General features: G+C 44.6%; 1 protein-coding gene across 4 annotated transcripts in view; it reads left to right on the top strand.

Annotated features, from left to right (window-relative positions):
• Window positions 1-14,859, top strand: part of FHL2 (four and a half LIM domains 2) — a 71,171-nt gene extending 56,312 nt beyond the window's left edge. For all 4 annotated transcript variants that reach the window (XM_012737656.3, XM_012737657.3, XM_012737658.2 and 1 more), the window contains 3 exons: window positions 6,446-6,615; window positions 9,606-9,792; window positions 14,227-14,859. In XM_012737656.3, the coding sequence (XP_012593110.1) occupies window positions 6,446-6,615; window positions 9,606-9,792; window positions 14,227-14,378 (509 nt within the window). In that variant the 3' untranslated portion in view covers window positions 14,379-14,859. The remainder of the gene's footprint in view (window positions 1-6,445; window positions 6,616-9,605; window positions 9,793-14,226) is intronic.
• The last annotated feature ends 1,600 nt before the right edge of the window (window positions 14,860-16,459 follow it).

The raw sequence follows: 16,459 nt of genomic DNA, 5'->3' as shown, positions 1-16,459 counted from the left end.
GTGAAGTTAGGCTCAGATGGGCAGGAGTGTGCACAGGTGAGATTCTAGGCCAGGGGCCCTCTAGCTGTTAATGATTGATACATCTGAGTGTGAACGCCTCAAATTGCTCGAGAAGGTATCCTTCTTCAAAACAGCTACTTTAGTAGTAGGGGAGCATCCTTTAATCCTAGTAAAATTTAGAATTAAGGGAAGACATGTTAAGAAACTCTAACTCATACTAATGATGTTGTGCTCAATAATATGATAAAGTGTATGCGAAGTTTAAAGAAAATGTGGTTTAAAGGGTACATTAACCTTGTGATTCTGATTTTAAAGTATGCAATTGAATAAGTTGATTTAGGCTTATGATTTTAAATTTAAATTTTCTTATAAGCTAATTTTGACATTTAAAATAGCTTATGATCCATCATAGGGATGAGTTTAATGTATTTCAGCAACAATTACTTGAGAACTTGAGGTTTGCTAGTTAAAGTACTTAAAAAGGGTATCAGTCATATTAAATTTTAAAATGCAGTTTTAAAGTTGCGTTTACTGCATTGGTAAATGGAATCAAACATAAACAAAGACCCCCTTAAAAGTGATTTTTAAAAATCATCCTCTTAGTGAATGTAATAATAAGGTGTGTATAAAGAACTTAAGCGGAAGGTTTTGAGTTTGTAGCTTCAACAGATTGAACATTAGTTTTTGAAAACAAGGTAGCCTTCTGAATAATCCTGTATCATATAGTGGCTGGATTCCCACTGACAGTGGAAGAGAAGCAAGGCCCAAGAGACGATTTGGGGTTAAACTCTGACTCTTTAATGGAAGACCCTGCCAAGCTACAGAGTTTCTGTTTTATTTTTGGTTTGCTTTGTTTTCAGCAATGAAGACATGCTAAAGAGTTTTGAGTGACAGACTGATGTACAGGCATTATTTTAGGAAGATATACTGGAAAAGTAATAACGTTTTGGGGGTGTGTGTCTTTTTTTTTTGAGACAGAGTCTCACTCTGTTGCCCTGGCTAGAGTCCCTTGGCATCAGCCTAGCTCACAGCAACCCGAAATTCCTGGGTTCAAGCAATCCTGGTGCCTCAGCCTCCCAAGGAGCTGGGACTACAGGCATACGCCACCATGCCCGGCTAATTTTTTCTATATTTTTAGTTGTCCAGCTAATATCTTTCTATTTTTTTTTTTTTTAGTGGAGATGGGGGTCTCGCTCTTGCTCAGGCTGGTCTCGAACTCCTGACCTTGAGCGATCCACTTGCCTCAGCCTGCCAGAGTGCTAGGATTACAGGCGTGAGCCACCATGCACGGCCATGGAAAAGTAATAGTTTTTTAAAAGGTGAGGGGAGGCCGGGCGCTGTGGCTCACGCCTGTAATCCTAGCTCTTGGGAGGCCGAGGCGGGCGGATTGCTCAAGGTCAGGAGTTCAAAACCAGCCTGAGCGAGACCCCGTCTCTACTATAAATAGAAAGAAATTAATTGGCCAACTGATATATATATAAAAAAATTAGCCGGGCATGGTGGCGCATGCCTGTAGTCCCAGCTACCCGGGAGGCTGAGGCAGAAGGATCACTGGAGCCCAGGAGTTTGAGGTTGCTGTGAGCTAGGCTGACGCCACGGCACTCACTCTAGCCCGGGCAACAAAGTGAGACTCTGTCTCAAAAAAAAAAAAAAAAAAAAAAAGGTGAGGGGATAATTGGGCCTTTGATAAGATGGTTTCTTATCGCTACTGTATTTTTCTGGTTAATACAACTTAAAAACAACTGGAACATACCATGACAAGGAATAAAATACCCAGGTTGACACAACCCTGCTGGGGAGCTGGAAGGGAAGACAGCTGGAAAGGCGGCGTGGTGACTTCAGATGGGGCCACTCCAGGCAGGAAGGGCTCCTACCAGATCATGTTGACTGCAGGTGCTGGCAACCCAGGCCCCGGTGCAGTGTGACAGTGGGAATGAGAGCTAAAACCAGGCCGACCTGTGGTCCTGTCCCACAGGGAAGTGCAGGCAGAGACACAACGGTCCCGTAACAATAAGAACCACAATATTAATTGAAAAACAAATTAAATCTTTACTAGCTTTCTGGATAAGAGCCCAAGGAAGCTTCCACTGGTGACGCCAAGACTTTAACCCTTATTGCCAGCTAGGAGATAAAAAATAGACATATTTCCTGGGTGTTTGAATTAGTCACCCGTTGACCTTCTGTGTTAGTCAGGTTTTCTGCAGAAGCACAATCAACAGGAGATGTATACACACAAAGATAAGGGAGTGTGTGTGTGTGTGTGTGTGTATGTTTATGTACATGGATTTATTTTAAGGGCTTGGCTCATGTGCTCGTGGAGGCTGGTAGGTCTTCAATCTGTAGGCCAGCCCCTGGCGGGAAGCTGAGTTGAGTTTGCCCCTCTGAATTGTGGCGTCTGAATTCTGCAGGGCAGAAAGCTGGAAACTCAGGCAGGGCTTCTCTGTTGCAGTCTGGGGAAGGGCTCCTTCCCCCAGGAAAACCTTAGTCTTTGCTCTTGGGGCCTTCAACTGATTAGACGGAGCCCACCCCTGTTGCGGTGGGCTCAGCACATCTCACAACACAGTCACAGCAACATCTAGACTGGTTTTGACCAAGCAACTGGTCAAACTGGTACCGCAGCCTCCCTCGTCAAGTTGACACGTAAAAGTAACCATCACACCTTCCCTTTCTCATGGTGTTTAATGGGCAGAGGAAAAAAAAAAAATCTGTGATTATTTAACAAATTAAAGGCTGATGCTTCAGCTCTTCTGAGGGTAAACTGTACTGAATATTTGAGAATTAACTGGTCCACAGCCTCTTCTACTAAGGAATAAGGGAAGCTGGGGTGCAAAGTTCTAGATTTCAGGCTCTGAGGGAGAAAACGCGTGACAGCAAAGCCACGCTACCAGCCACCGAGCACAGTGCACTAGCGCGCTGCTGCGACACACAGTCCTGTTTAATCCTCACCGTGTCCCGGCTTGGATGGCTTTACCCCCATTTTACAGATGCCTCTGCTGGAAGAAATGGACTAGGCACCAAAGGCAGGATGTCTAGAAAAATCCTGGCATGTGCAAAAAACCAAAACCAAAAATAAAACAAACAAAAAGAGCACCAAAGCACTTGCTTGTGTGCATCGGTTTGATTTTTAAGAATGTTACAACCAAGTTCGAGATGAATAGCCATCAGAGTGTCAGCTTGGCTTTTGCAGCGAATTAATATATTAATATACAGGACAAGAGGCTTGTCCCGAGTGAAAAAGCTCACACACCCACCCCACACCTGATGCACATCACTTTCTTGATGCTAGACAGGAAGCTAGAATGCAGTCAGGAGCCCAGTGCTGGGGGTCACCAGCTCTGCTTCACCAGACATGCAGGCATGGAGCCCCTGTTAGCAGAAGTTGCTCACACATGCCCCACAGCCTCTGAGGAGGCTCGAGGATGCCTCTAATCTTGCACCTGAGTTTCTGGTTCCTCATCTAGTTTAATCTGAATAAGACACCCCTTCCTCGAGACAGTGCCCTTCCATCTGCCGGAGACGCCCAGGGCTGGGAGCCTCTGTGCTGTCAGCAGAAGGAACTCTCCTGCCCCCTGCTGGCCACATTGCACAATAACAGCACAGGCCTGCAGGCGTTGCTGTCAAGGGCACCTTGTACCCCCTCCCTGGACTCCGAGTGCCCAGTGCGTCCCCTACGGCACCAGAGACTGGTGTCCCCCTGCGGCACCAGAGACTGGTGTCGATATGAGACTTATTTCAGAACTTGCAAAGGATGCGCTGTGTGGTCTTGCCTGGGGTCTTCGGTGAGAGTCCTAATATGCATTGACAAAGTCCTTTGGATTCTGCACTTGCTTGATCAGGGGGAAGGGCAGAGATTCGAAGAGCAAGTGACAAAGGTATACATGGGGGAAGACCCATTATTTTTACCCGAATTTCAGTTGCTTAATGCAGTTTTTGGTTCAGGATGCGTCACCCCACGACCGAACTCCATAGATTGTACACCATGGCTTTGGGATCACTGTGTTACCACCCTAAATTTCCTCTCATGCACTGCACCCCACAAAACACACACTCTGCATATTTTATGTAATCTATGGAAGGTGGAACCCCAGTGCCTATCTTGGAAGTACAGGAAGCTGAGAAGTGACCCCAAAACGACATCTAATGGAACCATCCTGTAATAATTCTCTGCACATTCCTAATTACTTGAGACACAGACATCTCCTGACCAGCCTGCTAAGCAGCTAAAGTACAACCCTTAGCTCTGTCCTTTGGACCATATTGTTTTTGGACGCAGAACCGAGGACTGGTTTACAGATTCCTGTGCATTGCCTGTGTTAGCTCAGCTGCGTCCCCTGGTCTAGAGCAGGCAGCCTCCCCCGCCCCCCGCCCCTGTTGGCCTGACTCCCCTCACTCCCTGACCCCGAGTTGGAATTGGGACATAATGTGCTCCTCGTGCCACAGTCCCCAGGGGGTGGCAACATTTTTCCATCAAGAACCAGATAAATATTTTAGGCTTTGTGGACCATATAGTGTCTGTCACTGTAAGATACTGGGCTATAAGGACAATGGACACCTTCCAGCTTCTGTTTACTGCTTGCTTGCTAACCACAAGGCATTACGGGTACATTATGGGATGCAGAGGAGAAAGACAAAGAACGCGGAAACCGGAGTCTCTCAGCTAGGACCTGGAATAGGTTGGAGCCTATCAGGGGCAGGATGAAGTAAGAATCACTGTGGGGGCGGATGCATGATCAACATGTAAACAGCTTAGGTATAAAAGGCTCACTAGCACACAAGGGGAGGTCCCTGCTCGAAGAAGAGGCCACCGTGCTGGCACTCTGGGGGCTCGGACCCTAGCTTGAGCAAGACAATAAAACTCCTTTTGATAATTCCAGCCTCAGTGACTCTGTCTCTCTGTCCTGCAGCTGCGAATGTCGGCTATATAACATCACAACTACTAAACTACTCTGCACAACTACACAACTGTACACAACTACACAGCTAGTCTGCTGTGGCGACAATAGAAGTAGATGGATGGACGTGATTGCATTCCAGTGAAACTTCATTTAAAACACAAGCAGAGGCCGGGCGCGGTGGCTCACGCCTGTAATCCTAGCTCTCTGGGAGGCCGAGGCGGGCGGATTGCTCGAGGTCAGGAGTTCAAAACCAGCCTGAGCAAGAGCGAGACCCCGTCTCTACTATAAATAGAAAGAAATTAATTGGCCAACTAATATATACAAAAAATTAGCCGGGCATGGTGGCACATGCCTGTAGTCCCAGCTACTTGGGAGGCTGAGGCAGGAGGATCCCTTGAGCCCAGTAGTTTGAGGTTGCTGTGAGCTAGGCTGACGCCACGGCACTCACTCTAGCCTGGGCAACAAAGCGAGACTCTGTCTCAAAAAAAAAAAAAAAAAAAACACAAGCAGAAGTCTGGGTCTGGCCTTGGGCCCTCCACGGTGGACTGGTCCCTGAGCTAGCTTCATGTATTTGGGACACTTTTCCATTTCTTCATCCATTAAACTCCTTTCCCCAAAATCTTTCTTTTGTTTTACACAAAGGGTATTTGCATAGGTCTCTGTCTTGAATCCTCTTTTTCTATGAATATACACACTTTTTTGGAGTAAAGTATGAAAAAAAAATCAACCAATACTGAGCATTTGCTGCAAATCAAGCTTAGATAGAGGTGGTGAGGGGGGGTGAATTCTCTAGGACTTCTTGATTTACTTAAAGAAATGATAGAAACATATCAAATGATAACAGTTATTCATAAGACAATGGGATGACACAAGATTAGAAAATTACTAAATGGGATGTACAATGCATGCAGATTTTAATTACATCACTTAGCTCAGTGTGTAAAACCACTGAGACACATCATAACTTGGTTCACACAGCCGGTTGTGGAACATGAGTGTTGTAGGGGCTGCCCGCTGAACCAGGCCTGGGGCTCCAGGTTCACTCACGCCCCAGCCATTTCCTTCCCACGGAGAGTGGGAGGGCCTGTTTGTAGCAGGTGTATTGCAGGAGAAGGTGGTCCCTGTGCTCCAGAGAATTCATGCTCCCTAAGGATCCGTCTGAGCTATGCCGGATTTCTCTTCATATTTTGCAATGCCGAGAGAAACTTAACTTTTTTTCATTTAACATTCTCACTGCCATATCCAACAAATAAATGTTAAGTACCTACTGCGTACACATACTGTTCTAGAAACTGGAGGTACAGAAGTGAGCCAAAATCCATCAGTCCATTGCCAGAATAAATAAATAAATAAAAATAAAAAGAAGTGAGCCAAAAGACAAAGCCCTCCACAAAAGAGGAATTGCCCCCATTTAGAGGTGGGCCTTTGAGAGCTGCAGTGACTTGCTCTTGTCACAAAGCTAGACCGTGGCAGGGTCCGGAGGCAGACCGCTGGGACTCCACACCAGTCTAACCGTGACTCTGCCATTTCCTCCCTGCCCCCGATGACAGGCACCCGCAAGATGGAATACAAGGGCAGCAGCTGGCACGAGACCTGCTTCATCTGCCATCGCTGCCAACAGCCAATTGGAACCAAGAGTTTCATCCCTAAAGACAATCAGAATTTTTGTGTGCCCTGCTATGAGAAACAACACGCCCTGCAGTGTGTTCAGTGCAAAAAGGTATCTCGGATTCTCCCTTGGCCCCTGCATGTTCTAGTTGGTTTGCCTCCATAGCCCCCCATCGGTTCTCCCTTTCTGAAAGCAAGGACACCTGCGGTACTTGAGTGGCACGAGAGAGCCATGCCAGTCCTGCCTTACTTTCTTGCATTTTATCCCTTGAGTCTGGGTTCTGGTCCTCCTTTCAAAGACATGAGAGCTATGCTGTGCTCTGTGATCAAAATCCTTTAGCCCCGCCTTCTTCTAGACCATTTCTAAATACTTTCTCATGTTTGTGACTTTATGTTAGAGAGAAGGGGAACTCACTGTGCCCGGGCTGTCTTTGTTAGGCTGTTCTCCCTGTGTAAACAAGAAACCAACTGCCAAGCCGGGCGCGGTGGCTCACGCCTGTAATCCTAGCACTCTGGAAGGCTGAGGCGGGCGGATTGCTCGAGGTCAAGAGTTCAAAACCAGCCTGAGCAAGAGCGAGACCCCGTCTCTACTATAAATAGAAAGAAATTAATTGGCCAACTAATATATATATAAAATTAGCCAGGCGTGGTGGTGCATGCCTGTAGTCCCAGCTACTCGGGAGGCTGAGGCAGCAGGATTGCTTGAGCCCAGGAGTTTGAGGTTGTTGTGAGCTAGGCTGACGCCACGGCACTCACTCTAGCCTGTGCAACAAAAAAAAAAAAAAAAAGAAACCAACTGCCAAGCTTAGAGAGAGAGAGAATGTGAAGAAATTAAAGGAGCAAAGATCTGCCACATGGTTAGAGATCATTTATTTAATGTATCTACTTGATTAAGTGCTGTTTCTGTCATGGCTTTGTTAGGTTAAAGAAAGAAAAGGCATAATGAAAGGTTAAGTCTTAGTGTTTAGGTGTGAGGTGGCCCCCTTATAGGAAGCCATCTCACTCCTGCCTACCCTCGTGTCCCTGATCTGCGCCCCTCAGAGTGTCACTTAGGTTTCTGCTGTGCCCTCTCTTAGTCTGATATGTGAACTACTCCACTTACGTTGTAGTTTCCAGGGTGTCCACCCTGTCAGGGTTTGTGCCAGTCTGTTGAGTGGCACCCTCACTGCTAATTTGGCCCTGGGCGGTGCCAGCTGCAGAAGACTGTGCCTCCCACCCTTTTCTCGGCTCTGCGGGCCACCTGCCACTGTTTCGCACTTAGGGCGTCTGCCCTTGCTGCTGGTCCGTCAGAGAAACGTTCCAAATGTGCTGCCCAAACCTGGCCGGCCTGGGCTAGAATGGCCCCACTTTGCCTGCACTTTCTGAAAGGGCAGAGTATTAATACTAATTTTAAATTTTTTTTAGAAACAGTCTTGCTCTGTCACTCAGTGGGGTGCAATGGTATGATCAAAGCTCACTGAAGCCTCAAATTCCTGGGCTCAAACGATCCTCTTGCCTCAGCCTCCCGAGTAGCTGGGACTACAGGTGTGTGACACCATGCCCAGCTAATTTTTTCTATTTTTAGTTGCCCGGCTAATTTCTTTCTATTTTTAGTAGAGACAGGGGTCTCACTCTTGCTGAGGCTAGTCTAAACTCCTGACCTCAAGCGATCCTCCTGCCTTGGCCTCCCAGAGTGCTAGGATTACAGGCATGAGCCATCGCCCCTGGCCTGATTTATGGTTTGATGAAAAGAATACAGGATAGAAGAGAGTAACGTATAAATGTCTCTGGGTCTCAGTTTATTCATCCATAAAATGGAAATATCTTACTTACTTTACAAGCTTTTTGTAAGGACCAAAGGAGGATGCTGCAGTGTTTTAAAAATGAAAAGCATAAAAGTGCAGCTGTGAGGTGCTCCCCCGGCCACTTCCATGGCCAGCATCTGCCAAGCTGAGGCCACCTGTGCTCCTCTGATAGCTTAGTAAGCTCCATGAGGCACCCATTTTTTTTTTTTTTTTTTTTTTTTTGAGACAGAGTCTCACTCTGTTGCCCAGGCTAGAGTGAGTGCCATGGCGTCAGCCTAGCTCACAGCAACCTCAAACTCCTGGGCTCAAGCCATCCTTCTGCCTCAGCCTCCCGAGTAGCTGGGACTACAGGCATGTGCCACCATGCCCGGCTTATTTTTTCTATATATATTAGTTGGCCAATTAATTTGTTTCTATTTATAGTAGAGACGGGGTCTCGCTCTTGCTCAGGCTGGTTTTGAACTCCTGACCTTGAGCAATCCGCCTGCCTCGGCCTCCCAGAGTGCTAGGATTACAGGCGTGAGCCACCGTGCCTGGCCAAGGCACCCATTTTTTAAATGAATATGAGAAGCATCACGCGGAGAACAACACTAGATAAAACAGAGGTACCGATCAGTGCCATCACGTCTGCCTTTGCAACTTCTCCTCACAAATGTTCCAAGACCCCAAGAGAGGGTGAGAGCGAAGGCTTTGGGCTTGTTTTTCCCAAAGCTTCCAAGATGCCCATCCCTTCCTGTGACATCAACAGGTGACAAACCCAGGTGTCCTTTAACCCTCTTCTTTTTTCTGCCATGAGCAGCTGAAGAGATGAGCTGGTAAGCAGTGTTGGAGGGGTTGCCACACGCCAGGCTTCCTAACAAGGACTCCCCAGAGATTTGTTTGCTCCTATAGCCCCGTCACTCCCACTTCACAGATGAGAAAACTGAGGAGCAGAGACCTTTCACAACAACTGGCCCCAGCCACAGGGCTGATGAACAGTAAGGGTGGGATTCAGACTGTCTCCCTGACACAGTCTCCGGCTATGACCTCTGCACTGCGCCACCTCCCTTCTCACCTGTGCCTCAGTCTCCCCAGCATCCCTGTGAAGGACCAGTGTCATTAGCGGAAAAGCCAGGGGCTTTTCACGACCCTGGAGTGGAAGTACGTGGAGGGGTCACAAAGGGGTGACTGTGAAGCTTGTAGAGCAGTTTCTCAGTGACTTTTAACACCCTGGACGTTTTGGGGGTGAGGATCTTGCATCATCCGGTGGCATCAGCTGAGACTGAGGACATCTGCCAAGAACAGAGGCCACCCTGACTCTCCCTCTTGCCCCCTGCAGCCCATCACCACGGGAGGTGTCACGTACCGGGAGCAGCCCTGGCACAAGGAGTGCTTTGTGTGCACCGCCTGCAAGAAGCAGCTGTCCGGGCAGCGCTTCACAGCTCGGGATGAGTTTGCCTACTGCCTGAACTGCTTCTGCGACCTGTATGCCAAGAAGTGTGCCGGGTGCACCAACCCCATCAGCGGTGAGTGTCCCAGGCACCCTCCCTCCAGTGAGTGATTGGAAGGTTGAACGAGGCCTAGCATTTTAGCATGCAAACATGCTCATATCCCCAGACTCTCCAGGCCTCACCAAGCCTCTGAACGTGGCAGACTTTTTTGCCTTTCCTCTCCCTGGTCCACTGCCTACACCTCAGGTTGCTGACTACTTCCCCTCCAGCCCACCTGATCACTGGAAACCATACGGCCAGTTCTCAGGGTTACCAACCAGGTTTCTGCTTTGGGTTAGATTATCTCTAAAACTGCAGTCTAAGAGTGGACTGCATATAAGCACAATAAAACTGGCATTTTCAAGCTTAGCAGCTGTACTGTGTTCTTAGAAGTGCTCCATAGCATCTTAGCAGGCCTTTCTGCCACAAGGCCATAGCTGTATGAGGGCAGAGGGTGCGTGCTAAGTTGCTTTTTCATATTGTATCCCCCAAAGAGTTTGGCCGAGTGAAAGCCTACAATCTAGTTGGATGGCAGACCAGGCACTGGACTGAAACTACTAAACATGCCAAAGAAATTCAGTGGCTTCAGACTAAAGTCCTTTAAGTGGTCACCACATATTGCTACATCAACCAGTGAGTGGGTGGGGAGAGAAAAGTTTGAGCAATCTGTAATGTCACAGGAAGAGTTCTCTGATGTGGGATTTCTAACCTTGTTGCATTCAGCTGACCAATTTGTCCCTATGGAAGGCAGATAGCAGACACATGATATACACAGTGGCCTGGCCACATGTAACCATGCAAACGTGTTTATACGCTCCTGTGTGCTTGTCCTTCCTTGACTTTCTTTTCTTTAGGCCTAGAACCAAGTTTTCCTAACTCAGCTAACTCACCTTCCTAGGTCACTAAAACAATTCTCTGATGTATAATCCAGAGTTTATTACATTTCCACATGAAAATTAAAATAGAAAGAAAAAAACGTCATAGCATTTAAATTTCCCTATGTTAAAATATCTGTTTCTGGTCACTTATATATTATCTGGGGGGAAAAATTGCAATCTCTTACCATGACGTGTTTGTCTTTAATGCTGTTTTCACAGTAATTTCTGTTGAGGGAAATGTTATAATTAAGCTTTATAAAGTGATATGATCTACACAATATAAAGTATTAGATATGGATGTTAATTGTAATTATTATAGCACTGAAAAGAAAAAACACTAGAAAAATAAAAAACTTTCCTTTAAAACAGGAGAGTTCATTCTCTAAAAAGCAGAGACTAATGTTCAGGAACTTACACAGGAACTTTAAAATTGCATCTGATATGTACTTTTACCACATTTCCAAGCTATTGTACAAGATTCAGAGCTTAGATTAAGTTTATCACAGATCCTTACTATGTTTCCTCCTTAACAAAATTTATTTTTGTAAATAAATTGGAAGTTATTTTTCAGCTTTTTATGTGCAGTGATGTATAATTCACACATAACTATAGTTGGTCCTCATTATCCCCAGAGTGTGAATTTGCAAAGTCACCTAATTTGCTAAAATCCATTTGTAACCCCCAAATCAGCAGTCAGTGATTTCATGGTCATCCGCAGACATGCATAGACCAGTGACAAATTACAGTTGTTCCATGCACATATTCCCAATCAAACAAGGTGACACTCTGCCTTCATGTTTCAACTCTCATACTGGAAATAAGTGTCCTTTTCACTGTCTACTTAGTGACACATCTTTTGCATTTTTGTGATTTTGCATGGCAATTCTGCTTTTTAATATGTCCCCCAAGCAAAGTTCTGTCTAGTGTCCCTAAGCGCAGGAGGCTGTGATGTGACTTAATAGAGAAAATACATGTTAGATAAGCTCCATTCAAGCATGATTATAGTGCCATTAGTTGGCCATTAGTTCAATGTAAATGGATCAACAATATATATTAAATAAGGTCAGAAACACAGAAACAGAAACACACATATAGCAACATTTTGCATTGATGGGTTGATGAAAATGTTGTGAGCAGAGGCATGCAGGGACCTAACCCCATTTTTCTCTTAGGAGCAGTGGTTCAGTATTTGCTAATTCAGTGTTCGTGGGAACATTATGAAACATAACTACCAGAATAACCAGAATTGACAGTATATACATTTTACTTTAGGAGGATTCATTCCCTTTGGGCTGTCTTTGGCTCTCATTTCTATCACTTGTCCCATTTGCTGGCATTTCAGGGCAAAAGTAGAACTTCTTTTTTTTTTTTTTTCTTTCTTTTTTTTAATTTTCATTTTTATCTCCTTTGGCTGGAAGAAAAAGTGGAACATCTAAAAAGACTTTCAACCTGGGACAGCTGCCCTGCACAGCTCCTGTCACTGACATCCTTCTTCCTCCCCCTGCCAATGTTCCTCCCCCCAACTCTGCACTGTAGCAGCACTTATCAGAAGTGAGAAGAAAGAGACATGGAATAGTAAACATGCCACGGCACCCTAGAAGCTCTGTCTTATCTTTGCAGCACAGATTGATCAACATGCTGAGAAGAAAAATAACCTTCTAACCCTCTGGAAGGCAGCCCCTGCCCCTAAAACAAATGAAAATGTCACCTAAACCACTAGTTTTCAAACTTGTCTGTACATTGGAAACTGGGGAGCTTTAACAATGACTGGTGCCTACATCATGATTTAATTGATATGAGCGTTGACCTAGGTATTGGAATTTTAAAAAGCTTCCCAGATAACTCAGATGCAGAAAAGTTAGAACCACTGGTGTACACCACTGATTGGGTTCTGTCACAGGGCCAGGGCATTGGGCACTGAGATCTACAGGTCTTTCACAGCCCTCAGCAGTCTAGAATTAATAAAGGCAATTGATATTCTGATAACACTTGCTGTTCCATGTAACTGATTTTATTTTATTTTATTTTATTTTATTTTATTTTATTTTATTTTATTTTATTTTATTTTGAGACAGAGTCACTCTGTTGCCTGGGCTAGAGTGCTGTGGCATCAGTGTAGCTCATGGCAACCTCAAACTCCTGGGCTCAAGTGATCTTTACCTCAGCCTCCCGAGTAGCTGGGACTACAGGTGCACACCACCATGCCTGGCTAATTTTTTTTTTCTATTTTTAGTTGCCCAGCTAATTTTTTTTTTCTATTTTTTAGTAGAGACGGGGTGTTGCACTTGCTCAGGCTGGTCTCAAGCCCCTGACCTCAAGTGATCCTCCCACCTCAGCCTCCCAGAGTGCCACTGCGCCCATCTCTCCGTGTAACTTTTTTAAAAAAGCTGTAGGATGTTTAGGAAAAGAGTTGAAAAGTTTTGCTAGTACATACTCCGGTAGCAGAGGCTGTGTGGTATTAGAAGCAGCACAAGAACTTGCATTACAAGACCTGGGTTCAAGTCCCAGTCTTGCCACTAACTTGCTGAGGAGTCGTCATTCTAAGGTCTCTCCCATGTACAAGGATTTAATGCCCAACATCAGCCCAGAGTCTAATTAAGTTACAGTAGCAACTGTTTGGTGAATTACAGATTCCTCATGTAAATCTGAGATTTCAGTTAGAACTGGAGTAGTCAGTGTGGTTACTTTGTTTATAGTATGGTTGATGAGAACTATTTCTGGAAAAAACTCTTTTTGATTGGAATCCATGAGCCAAATTTCACCCAGGATCAATTATAACTCTGACATAAGCCCATATATTTGATTCTATTTTATTTCAGGTGGTCAACTGCAGTACAAACCAACTATGTTATGATATTTGATGGGAAGTAGTCATCAAACACAAGTCAAGCAGTTGAATGAGTTGAAATGAGTTACTTTTCTTGTTTAGAAATGTAAGATGGCTTTAGCCATTGCCTCCACATCTGCATAATCTGCTCCCACCCATGTTAACAACCCCCTCTTCCACCACTGCACTCCCCTCACTGAGCTCCTCACTCTCATCCAACTCTGCCTGCTAAGTTCATGTTTCTGCAGTGGGTCCCAGGATCTGCCTTCTGCAAGAAGGTCCCTCCCTCCCTTCCCCACCCACATATCACTCCTTTGTAAGGCCTTTCCTGGCCATCCCAGAGAGAATTAACCTTTTCCTCTTCTACACTACATTCATTAAAGCACAAAAATGTTTGAGCACCAGACATAAGGCACCAGTGAAATAATAAGAGAAACCTGCTCCCTGTTCTCACAGTTTCATTTTGTGGGAAAACACACAATAAACAAATACACACAATCGGCACCTTGATAGCATTTATCACATTGTTTTGGAGCCAGTTTGTGTATCTCTTTCTTCTGATACTTATGAGCACCTCAAGGCTGTGCACAGTATCTGGTTTATTTACGAATTCTCTGCACCGCTCACGTGATCCATATCACAATCGAAACTTTGAAATGGATCAAAGAGAATTCCTTTTTCAGTCTCAGCTGCATGAATTCAAACTAGCTAATACTCCCTCCTCTCTTTCTTCATCCAGTATTTTTTTTTTTTCTCTGTTAACAGGACTTGGTGGCACAAAGTACATCTCCTTTGAGGAACGGCAGTGGCACAACGATTGCTTTAACTGTAAGAAGTGCTCCCTCTCGTTGGTGGGGCGAGGCTTCCTCACAGAAAGGGACGACATCCTGTGCCCTGACTGTGGGAAAGATATCTGAAGTCAACACAGGGCAATTACTGCTTGTGATCTAACACACAGATTTATATATTTTCTTTCTTAGCCAAGCAATACTGTGTTCTGGTTTCCACAAGACTTTCTTCTTACTTCTGGTTTCACCAAGACTTTCTTCTTACTTCTCAGTGATATTCACGTTTGTATAAACCCTTTAATCCTTTGTACTAGTTCAGTCCCAGGGAAGGAGAAAAACCTTATGTAAATCCTGGGTGGGAAGAGGGTTTGGGATTTTTGTAATCAAGTAAGGCAAATCCAAGTGTAAAAATCCTTTTGAATGATGTCTTTATAGATGTATCTTTCTCTCACTGCGTATTTAATTTTTAAGTGCAATTAACATATGTCACAAACTTGAAAGTTTTCCTAACTATATAAGGTAATGAAGAGTTGGTATTTACAGTTCTGTAACTTCCTGTCATGTCAAGCCTAAGATTATGTGACTTACAATAAAGTTATTTAGAACACAATCTTTTGCCAGGCACAGTGTGTGAAATAATGATTAAACATTGAGGTTCTGAGTCCAAGTGAGACTTTATTGCATGGCCCAGGGATCATTGTATGAAGTACAAGATCTGATGGCCTGGGGCAGTGTTAAATGAAATTGCATAACACCCTTTATTTATAGGAAGCCTGCAGTCAGTACCACATATCTCTGCCTTGCTACCTTCTTTCTTTCCCTTCCTCCCCTTTCGGAATGTAATGCTCTGCATTTGATGCAGTAACACAAGCTGCAGAATATGAACAGCAGAATATGAGGCTGATGACAGCAAAGCCAATTTTCAGGTCACTTTTCTTGACAGAGCTTGTCAGCTCTGTTCCATCATCACACATCGGTATCTTACCCTGACCTGCCTTCTCTTCCATAAAGGGAAAGACTGTAAAAGGACACAAACCACTTGAGGCCAGAGACAACATCTTGTTCATCTTTATATTCTCAACACCCTAGTGACTGAGGGCATATGGAAAGCCTTCAAGTGTTTCTGAAAAGAAAAGAAAGATAGTAAAGAAAATCACTGCTGTAAAAATAATACTCCGAGCTAGTTTGGCAGTAGTCTGTAAAATAATCTTGAAAAACACAGTATACAATTGGGAAGCACTGAGCCAATTTGTGGGATAGAGCGTCGCACAGTTCTTTTGAGAACTGTAGCATAAATGACCTTTTAACCTTAGTTTACTTAGACAGTGCAGCATGATAAAATGATATGCAGTGCAACAGAAAAATTCAGTGGAAATCAAGTCTGATCTATGCTGAGCATATGTGAAATCAGTTTTTTAATCTGGGTGATAGTCACTGTTAGAAATGATTGATAATGTCTGAGATGGGTCTTCTGGATTCATAGTTGACTTGAAGTTTTGCTTAAAAAGAATAATTCCATGCCTTGTTAGTTGTTCCACCGTTTTCTACTTCATAATGTAAAAGTAAAAGCACTCCAGATTTCATTTTAGAATACCTTACCTGTGTTCCTTATTAAAACCACAGATACACAAGACTTAATCTTCAACTACCCGAGCTAAAATTAATGCTTACAGGGGAGTTCCACTTCCAGTAAGTAGCTCCAATTGGACTAATCCTCCCTCATTCTGGACAAAGTATTTTTAAAATTTTTGAAAACATTGGCACATGATCCACAGCAGGCAGAATACATTGGAGGGGAGTGGACAGTTGGAAAAAAAGAAGGGTATACTGGGTGATTTTCACATTTTGGCCTTTTATCCCAGGGCAGGCTCCAGCAGGGCAGTTTCCTATTATGAAACCTGCAGTCTCAACTGGCTTGAAGAACCAGAAGCCAGAGTTTGGGACAAACAGCCAGCCTCTGGAAAGTAAGGGAGGAGATATCCTGGAAAAGAGAGCCCCAAGTTCTTTGTATGAACTCCCTACAAACTTCTGATTGACAACTGAACTCCAAGCAGCCTGGCTATGGCTAAAAAAAAGCACAGACTTAAGGGACTTTAGGAATGGTGGTGTGCAGAGCTCAGCTGACCCTCTTCCTGTTGAAGAAAATTACATATAAATATAAACCAAAGTCTCTGAAAATTTCCCCAAAGGCATACAACAAATAAAGTCAT

The sequence above is a fragment of the Microcebus murinus genome, chromosome 3 (assembly GCF_040939455.1).
Source record: "Microcebus murinus isolate Inina chromosome 3, M.murinus_Inina_mat1.0, whole genome shotgun sequence".
Taxonomy (NCBI): Eukaryota; Metazoa; Chordata; class Mammalia; order Primates; family Cheirogaleidae; genus Microcebus; species Microcebus murinus.
This window is presented reverse-complemented; position numbering and strand designations above follow the sequence as displayed.